The sequence below is a fragment of the Phaenicophaeus curvirostris genome, chromosome 15 (assembly GCF_032191515.1).
Source record: "Phaenicophaeus curvirostris isolate KB17595 chromosome 15, BPBGC_Pcur_1.0, whole genome shotgun sequence".
Lineage (NCBI taxonomy): Eukaryota > Metazoa > Chordata > Aves > Cuculiformes > Cuculidae > Phaenicophaeus > Phaenicophaeus curvirostris.
The window spans coordinates 15,171,785-15,181,600 of record NC_091406.1 but is presented as its reverse complement, the minus strand read 5'-3'; the positions used below and the strand labels follow the sequence as shown (position 1 = coordinate 15,181,600).

Sequence of the window (9,816 nt, the reverse complement as noted above, 5' to 3'; positions counted from 1 at the left end):
CTTGCTTGGTTTTGCAGAGATGTTTCTACCTGTAGTTTGCCTTCATCTTTGCAGGGGCAGATTTTGGTTTCAGGTTTTCCACCCGGCAACCTGTTGTTCTCTTGCCAGCTGGGCACCCCTCACTCCAGCCCCAAGGCTGGGTTCGAAATAAGTCAAAGCTGTGACCGCCAAACTGAGATTTTTTTTTTTTTTTTTCCCTTCCTCGAGCCTAAAGACACTTCACTCTTTGTGAGAAGACCTTTCAGAGGTGCCAAGAGGCTTTCTTGTTATTGCAAACACCCCTGCGCCTCTCTCAATACAAGAAGCAAATTATTCTTTGGGCTGAAGATAAGTTCCAGTTTGGAAGTTTATTGATGCTAGCAGTGAGGCGTAATATGCTCTTCCCCTAGGACGGAGCAAAGAAACTGTTGGATTAGTTTGGGACTTTCAGTGGAGCAATAGGACTTTGGAAATTTTATTCATAAAATCTATGATCTGGGTGTCTCCAAGGTCTTCAAACCGCTTTGAAAATCCTGGCTTCAGTTTGTGGGGGCTCTTCATGGCTCTGGCATTGGAGCACCAAGGCGTTTGAGGTGGGCTGAAAGGCAGCACCAAGCCCGTAGTCACTGCTGGCAGTTGTGGACGTGAGCTGTTGTCGGTGATACTGCTTAGAGCTGAGGTTTCTGTGCATAGGAAATATGTTGTTATTTGTCAGAGGAGAAAAAAATACTTTTAATGTAGTGTGCTTGCTAGGCTTACATTACAGAAAGGTAGGGGAAAATTAAGCATGACAAACTCCTTGCTTTGTCAAACAGATTCTTCAAAATCCCCTTGTATTGTTTTCTGTACCACAACAAAGGCGTTGTAAGTTATTGTGTCTGAGTTCAATCATGCCTGAGGTATTACAGTTCTTCTGCTTAGTAGTGTTAAAACCGAAGCTAACACCAAGAAAGCAACCGTACTCAGTAGAGCTAAAGATAAATTTTCTTCTACCTAATATTATTGTATCTGTTCTTTTCTAAAAGCAATGTTATGATAAGGCTTTGCAAAGAAGAAATTGGGGAACTCTTCAGTGCTCTTGCATTTCTGAGACAATGCAGAGGAGCATAAGAAAACAAAGCTGCACAAGTGCTATCAGAGCTGCTTTTAGCTGGGTCCCCTGGTGGGGAGATGTACAAGCCCTTCCTAGATATTTTTGAAACAAACCACAGAGGAGGGCGCCTTGTGGAGCCCCAGTGCAGAACCCTGAACGTGTCTGATGGGAGGTGAGACCTGCGCTGGAGATGCTCAGGGTGCAGCAGGAGGCAGCCAGCCCTGTCCAGGAGTGGCACAAGGCTGTCCCCGCCCTCCACCAGGTTGCTGCCTTCTCTCCCAGCAGCACCTATCTTGCTGAAGCCACTCCTGGGGCTCTCGCTGAGCAGGGCAGTGCTCTGCCTTGGGTGGCTGAGCAAGTGGGGTCAGTCACAGAGGCATAGGGACTTCAAGCCTACAGAAGAAGACCTGCATGCAAACAACATACATGGCAATGCTCCTCTAATTAATAAATATTTAGGATGTGAGGATATGGGCATCAGAGACTGAAAATGTCTGCAAAGAAAGGGGAAGATGATACCCTGCTCTGTGTGACAGGATGGCCAAAACACTAATGTGATTTGTTCACATGAACTCCAGGTGATTTCAAGGAGAGGCTGAAGAAAGTTAGTTATTCTTCTGACAACAACAGTTGCCATTGCTCCTGAGCTGCTGTGTTTACCCTAAACACTGTGGTTGGAGAAAGAGATCACTAAGGTAGATAACGCTCTCACTGGAGACCACGTAGGACATACAGCTACTGGATTCCTGTGGTTCTTTTTGGCCTCTTGGTCTCTGGCAATGACAGAGGGGAGCAGGAGGAGCTTGTGGTGGTTCTGCAGTGCTGCTGTGCCTGTAGAGCTGGGTCATCAGTGGTGGGGAGGCTGAAATCCTAGAGACTCAGAGAAGCCTCACAAGAAGAAAGACATATTAAAGGAAAGGCAAAATGATCATGTTCTCCTGGTGCTCTTCCTGATTCTCTTTCCTTCTCTGATGCCAGCATCTACCCTGGCAAACCACCTCCACGTTGCTGCCCAGATGGTTGCCAGCTGACCCACCAACTATACAGCTTGTGCTTGTTCACTGCAAACAGCACAGAAATGTAATGCTCTGTCTTTGTAAACAGGCTAAAAATATCGCTGTGCTGTTCCTCTGAGGGCCTGGGAGTTCAGAGAGGCTGGGAAGGAAGCCGGGGTCAGGCCATCTCCGGGGAGCAGGCACAAGCACAGGATTGGAGCCGTGCTTCCCTCGAGCTCTGCAGAAAAAGGGGCTGACTTGAAGAGAACCAATGCATCAGACACAGCCCAGGTCCTGCTGCCCCAGCCCTGGCAAGTCAGCAGTGCCAGGACTCCTTAAGTCATTGTTAATTGTGCAAGAGTGTGGGAGATGTGACTTGGAAAGCCCTAGAGCTGTATGAGAAGCCCAGTGTGACAGCAGGAAGAAGCCTGCAGTGGTAGGACCACTCACAAACCTTGGCTTTAGTTCTGCTCCTCTTCTGAAGAACAATCATGCTGTGTTCTGCATCACTGCATGTATCAGGTTCGGTGGTGCAGGTACCAGCATCCTGCAGGGCACTATCTTCTATAGGTGGTGACACCCCAGACAACCAGGGTCTTCTGGACCTTTTTTCCAAAGGATGCCCTGTGGGAAGCTTGTCTTCATTTCCTCTGATTTCCAGAGTCAGAAAAGACTATTCTTTTAGACCTCCTACTTCCAAAGCAATTAAAAGATAATTTCTGTTCTCTTCATGCCACTGTGCCTTGCTGAAGACCCTGGCTATCCTAAGCACATCCTGGGCAGGGTAACCAGGACCTGTATGTGGATGCCTCCCTCCACAAGTGATGCAGAAGCATGTTCCAACCAGAAACTCATCAGTTATTTCAGTTTGCTATATATGTCTGGCAGCCACGAAGGCCTGGAATGATTTTTGGATTTTCTTTAATTAGCACTTAACCTAGTTACTTGCTGCAAGACTGTGTGGTGTGCAGTTAATTAGTAATGAGCACTGGTGCACCACCAGGCATCTGTTGTGTGCTGTGAGCAGCTGAAAATGGAGATGAGGGATGAGCTCTGGCCTCCCAGCAACAGCAGCAGTGTTGTATGATCATAAAATCATAGAATCACCAGGTTGGAAGAGACCCCCTGGATTATCGAGTCCAACCATTCCTATCAAACACTAAACCATGCCCCTCAGCACCTCATCCACCCATCCCTTAAACAACTCCAACATGATGTTGTATGCTACCTGGTTTCTCCATCTCTCTATTGCACTCCTAAATTTAGATTTCAGCTGCATGAGTTGTGGGGTTGGCTGCTCTCCCTAGCCTGTGGGAACTGCCTGGTGCTGGGCAGTTCAGTCTCAAACCAAGAGGCAATATGTCCAAACTGAATAAATGCACATGGTGTGTGATTAAAGCCTGAATACATTAATAGCATCTTTTAATCGTACTCAAGGGAATCCCAAACCACCCAGCACTCAGGTGGGTTGGTGTGGCTGTGGGTGTTGCCTTCTACCTGCTTGTTTCAGCCTTCCTACAGCCCACCTGGCTGCAAACCCACTGCCCGGGTGGGCAACAGCACCTGCCCATGCTCACTGTGCAGCATCTTCACTGGGAAATATGCTCCAGCCGTGATCAGCTGCCTCTTTCCCAACCAGAATGAATGTGATAGAGATATATTTTTTTTAAAGAAAACAACCTTTGCTGCATAGGAGAGTTTCAGCATAAAGAACTAGACTTAGCAAGCTTCTCCCATAGTCTTTGGCAAGATGAGAGTGGATTGTCAGGGCTGGTGTCTGCATTACAGCGCTCGGCAACGTGCTTTGCACTGAGCTCATGTGGCTGGGCCACACTCCAGTTTATCGAGGATTTCTGATGCTCGTAACTCTAGTGCTTCGAGTACCTCTGCGTATTTCATTCCTCTCCATGCTGCAGCTGATTTAAATTGTATGTTTCCTGTCTTTCCCAAGGGACAGTATTTCTTGCTGGGGCCCGTGCCCCCTGTACCTTTGGCACTGTCAAACTCAATCCCTGTTGCAAACCTAGTTGTTGATGTGAGACGGCAGCAGAAAGGAATTGCTGCTGAATGCTGAGAGAAAGAGAAAGGAAACAGCATGTCAGAGCCCCAGTGAGATGCAAAGAGCAGCTGGGAGAGGCTGTGACCGAGCTGCTCTTTCCCAGGGAGGATTCTCCACCCCGTCCTGGGTGGGATCTTGGCAGTCCTGCTTAAAACCGAGCATAAGGGCTTGGAGTTCTGTTGGCCCGGGCAGGACTTACTTGCTAGTAAAGGACACGGGAATAACTTGGGCACAGGACAGCGATACGCTGGAGTTCGCTCTCCCCATGGAAGGTAGGAGGAGGTTTATTTTCTTTCCTTGATTATTCTTTATTTAATGTGATTACTCAAAAACAGGGTGTGAGCTGTTTAGGGGGCTGGAATGGTGAAAGTGTGTGTCTTGCTGTTCCCTCCCGCGATGTGCTGCTTCTGTCTGGGCTCGTTCAGAGAGAAAACAAAGTTTTACAGCGACAGGTTTGTTGGGGATTCGGGGAAAAATTAGGAATTTTGAAACCTAACACTTCAGGGTCTGCAAGTCAGCCTGGTGGCTGCAAAGCTCCGTGCTGGGCAGAGGTTTCCCCTCTAGAGGGTGGCAGCTCCCTGCGATGCTGCGGGCATGGGCAGGGATGTGGGTCCCCTTCTCCTGCAGCCACCCCAGTTCCACAGGGGACTCCAGAGCCCTCTGGGGTATGCATGTGGTCATCAATATAGGCACATGCACGTGGTTTGTTTGGTTGGATCTTGCTGATCATTAGTCATGGAATTCCACGTGCTGGCTGAGGAATGGAGGTTTTAGTGCGTTGGAAAAAAAATTCTGCATCTCACTGTGGGTGTCATCCCCGGGCAGCAGGAGAGGGCACTGGAGACTCCACACAGGACTTGTTCTCTGGGGCCCTTCATGCTGGTCACTGGAGTCTCATCCCTGCCCGTCTCCGCGAGGCCAAGGCAGGGGAATGGTCTCCTGCAGGGGACAAAGTGAGGGTGGTGTCTCCCCTCAGCCTCCTCTTCTCCAGGCTAAACAACCCCAGCTCTCTCAGCCGTTCCTCATAAGGCCTGTTCTCCAGCCCCTTCACCAGCTTTGTTGCTCTTCTCTGGACTCGCTCCAGAGCCTCAACATCCTTCTTGTGGTGAGGGCCCCAGAACTGAACACAGGATTCGAGGAGCGGTCTCACCAGTGCCGAGTACAGAGGGAGAATAACCTCCCTGGACCTGCTGGTCACGCCGTTTCTGATCCAAGCCAAGATGCCATTGGCCTTCTTGGCCACCTGGGCCACTGCTGGCTCATGTTCAGTCGCTGTCAACCAACAGCCCCAGGTCCCTCTCCTCCAGGCAGCTTTCCAGCCAGGCTTCTCCCAGTCTGTAGTTGCACAGGGTTGTTGTGCCCCAAGTGCAGGACCCAGCATTTGGCCTTGTTAAACCTCATGCCATTGGACTCTGCCCAGCGGTCCAGCCTGTTCAGATCCCTTTGGAGCCTCCCTACCCTCCAGCAGATCCACACTTCCACCCAGCTTAGTGTCGTCCGCAAACTTGCTAAGGGTGCACTCGATGCCTTTATCCAGGTCATTGATAAAGACATTGAACAGGGCTGGACCCAGCCCTGAGCCCTGGGGAACCCCACTTGTCACTGGCCTCCAGCTGGATTTCACACCATTTCCCACCACTCTCTGGACCCTCCAGCCAACCGGTTTTCCACCCAGGAGAGTGTGCGCCTGTCCAGGCCAGAGGCTGACAGTTTCCAAAGCAGAATGCTGTGAGAAACTGTGTCAAAGGCTTTACTGAAGTCCAGGAAGATACATCCACAGCCTTTCCCTTATCCAATAAGTGGGTCACCTTCTCACAGAAGGTGATCAGGTTAGTTTGGCAAGACCTGCCTTTGATGAACCCGTGTTGACTGGGCCTGATCACCCAGTTCTCTTGCATGTGCTTCATGATCGCACTCAAGATCACCTGTTCCATGACTTTCCCTGGCACTGAGGTCAGACTGACAGGCCTGTAGTTCCTGGATTCTCCCTGCAACCCTTCTTGTAGATGGGTATAACATCAGCCTCCAGTCCAGTGGGACTTCCTCAGTCAGCCAGGACTGCTGGGAGATGACGGAAAGGGGTTTGGCAAGAATGTCCTCCAGCTCCTTCAATACCCTAGGGTGAATCCCATCCAGCCCCATGTATTTGTGAGTGTCTAATTGGGCAAGCAAGTCTCTAATCACCATTAGTAGGCACAGGGGTGTTGGGCTGACGGTTGGACTGGATGATCTTCGAGGTCTTTTCCAACCTTTTCAATCTCATGATCCTCCCCAGAGGGTTTTGGGTGTGGGCTGAGCATGTTCACTGTCTCAGCTGGCTCGACCCATCTGTTGCTCTCCTGCCTTGCTCCTTCTGCACCCAGGTACCCTTGGCAGGGCTGGAACCCCTCAGCAGCACCCCCAGACAGCAGGAGCTGCTGTCCCCATGCTGGGACGATCCTGCCATTGCTCCAGCCGACAGCTGGGTCAGCTTCAGCTCCCGCCTTTGCCAGAGGCTTGCTTTGTAATGCTGAAAAAATCCTGCAGTAAATCTGACAGATCTGTAGGAGGGTGTTAAGCGTCTACATGTCAGATGGTGGCTTTTATTGTATTGCTCCATGTAAAGCATTTTGTATTCTCTGGACTGGAGATGGAAGTGTTACAGTGAATGTTTCCACAAAATGAACTGGTGTCATCTCGTCCCTTCCCAGTGATGTTGCTCTGACAGACGGTCACTGGGGCTGTGGCTGCCCAGCGTCACTGGCAGCTCTGCTGTCGTGTGGGCTTTGAGGTCTGTTTGCCAGGATCACAACTGGGAATAATATTGCATTTTTTACCCTTTGCCTCTCTATAAAATAAATCAAGCTGAGTATTCTACCCTCTGTTTGCTGATGCTCTCCGGCCAAGTTTTGAGTCAATTTATTTCTCATTGCTTTGCATCACCCTGGCGACACGCCAAGCACAAGAGCTGAGAAGAAACCCAATTAGTTTGCTGTGCTTGCGGCCAGGGCTGAGTATCCATCCATCGGTACACACGGGTCTGACAGGCAGTGGAAAAGGTGTATTTTTTTAAGGTAGAAAACTACTTGTATTTTGGAAATGAATGAATTGTTAACATAAGTGAAAAGTCGTAAGAGGAGAATGGGTTACGTTGCCAGATATTTACCATAAGAGCATCACACACTTGAGTGGTGACACAACAAATGCAGTGGGAAGCGACCTAGAGGAATGTTGGCTGGAGGGCAGGAGGTGCCAAGGAAGGACCACAGGGGCGCTGGGCAGGGAGAAGCCACTGTCTGTATGCTCTCCTATGCCTTGCCTTCACTGGAGAGAGCTGCTTGTACCCTCCTGTGCCCTGCACTCATCCTGTGGTTAGAGAACTATTATGAGATGTGAAGGTGGCTCTGGAAGTGTTTTCATGTAGATTGATGTTATTTTATGTATAGATTCGATGATCCGGTGGGTCTCTTCCAACCTGGTTATTCTATGATTTGCCATTCAGGCTTCTGAAGTCCACCGTTGGGAGGAGTTCCAGGGTTAGCATTATCTGACCCCTGCCAAAAACCTGGCCCTTGTGGTCTAGCAAGACCCGTGCGACACTGTCTGACTGCACAAGCTGCCCGCTGTACCCATCCCTCCTCCATATCTTCCTGTTTCCATTGATGCTTCTGGGAAAAGGCAGGACCTGGAGCTGTTGGAAGACATGCTCATGTGGGAAGGGAACTTGGCTTCTCTGGTGAATAAACAATACCAAATAATTAGCTGTCTTATGTGTTAGAAAAAAGCTGTATGAAAGGAAAAAAGACAAAGGAGAGGCCCTTCTGGCAGCTTGGTGGGCTTTTACTGTGGTGCCTGTTGTCTTCTGGCTGCTGGAGCCTTGGGACCACTTGTGGGTCTCACCTTGGTTCAGTGACTTCAAGCATCAGAAGCAGGATTGGTTCTGGCCATTCTGGTTTCAGCTTTCCAGGGCCGTGGTACTGCAGATCTTCCATCGTCTTCCAAAAATAGGGAAGGAGCAGGGCATTTGCAGAGGAGAGAGGTTTGTGCACAGAGGGTGGTTGTGTGAAGAGGTCGGTGCTCATGTGCTGCACAGCAGCTTCCTGCTTTCCTTCCCAACTCCAAACACAAAAATGAGGATCCTCTTGAAATTTGACCTTTTTTCTCAGTTTTACTCCTTGTCTGTGGTATTTGCTCCTCCCTTCATTCACGAAGCTGCAGAGTAAGCAGAGGATGTCCCTGACTCGTGCTACCTGGCCATGCAAGTTGGGGCCTTTCTATTTGTTAGGAAAAGCCTATTGGTTTAATTTCTGTACCATTATTCAAGCTAATACTGAATACGTCACTGGTGATGGTGCATGATATTGAACAGAGCCTGAAAAAGGGTGAAGTTGTGAATAAACCCTTGCCAAAAGGTGGGAAGGAGATGGAGGTGAACGTGCAGTACCTGGTGCCATGGCTGCTGCTCCACCTCTCTGGCTGCACAGAGCCTGTTCGTGCCTTGAGCTTCTGAGAAACGTCAGCAAGGCCAGCTGAGCTGGTCAAACACCAGCACTGGTTGCTGCTGGGGGACATCTTGGGCTAAGCAGAACTCTCTATTACACGTAAATATATAATTATGCGTAAATATGGGTCTGAAGAGCGTGTCATAAAGCAGACATCTCTGTGGCTGGTTGTCCAGGGACTGTGCAAAGGACCAAACGCAGCTTTCTCTGAGCTCTCAGGGTAGCTTGCCACTAGATGTCACAGTGTGCTTGGGTTTGCAGAAGGGGACCAGGAGAGACACCAGCGTAGGGACCCCCACTCAACCCTCAGGGCTGAAGCTGCTCCCTGACGTCCTCCTGTTAGACTGAAGCAAACCCCAGCATCTTTATTTTTGCTCTTTTCATTTGGTGCCTTTTGGAAACATTTTTAGATTTCATATGTATTTCAGCAAAGCCAGAGACCGACAGGTGAATAAAGAGTTTCAGTGGGGTGAACCCCGCGGGACCCCCTCCCCTGGCAGGTATTCGGTGGCCCTTCCTCCACTGCAGCAAATGGAAAATCTTAGAATGTCCTGAGTTGGGAGGGACTTACAAGGATCACCGAGTCCAACTTCTATTCCTGCATAGGACAACCCTGAAATTTGCACCACGTGTCTGAGTTCGTTGTCCAAATGCTTCTTGAATATTGTCAGGCTTGAGGCCATCCCTGATGAGCTGTTCCAGTGCTCCACTACCCTCTGGGTGAGGAACCTTTTCCTAATATCCAATCTAACCCTCGCCTGGCACATCTTCCTGCCATTCCCTTGGGTCCTATTGTTGGTGGACAGAGAGAAGAGGTTAGCACCTGCTCCTCCTCCTTTCCTTGTGAGGAAGCTGTAGACCATGATGAATCATAGAATCACCAGGTTGGAAAAGACCCACCGGATCATCAAGTCCAACCATTCCTATCAAACATTAAACCATGTCCCTCAGCACCTCGTCCACCCATCCCTCAAACACCTCCAGGGAAGGTGACTCAACCACCTCCCTGGGCAGCCTGTTCCAGTGCCCAATGACCTTTTCCTGAAAGATTTTTTCCTAATGTCCAGCCGGAATCTCCCCTGGCAGAGCTTGAGGCCATTCCCTCTTGTCCTGTCCCTTGTCACTTGGAAGAAGAGCCCAGCTCCCTCCTCTCCACAACCTCCTTTCAGGTAGTTGTAGAGAGCAATGAGGTCTCCCCTCAGCCTCCTC

General features: G+C 49.8%; 1 protein-coding gene across 2 annotated transcripts in view; it reads left to right on the top strand.

Annotated features, from left to right (window-relative positions):
- The first annotated feature begins 4,161 nt into the window (after positions 1–4,161).
- LOC138727066 (rho GTPase-activating protein 7-like) overlaps positions 4,162–9,816 on the top strand; it is a 49,133-nt gene continuing 43,478 nt past the window's right edge. For both annotated transcript variants that reach the window (XM_069869221.1, XM_069869222.1), the window contains exon 1: positions 4,162–4,398. In XM_069869221.1, the coding sequence (XP_069725322.1) occupies positions 4,182–4,398 (217 nt within the window). In that variant the 5' untranslated portion in view covers positions 4,162–4,181. The remainder of the gene's footprint in view (positions 4,399–9,816) is intronic.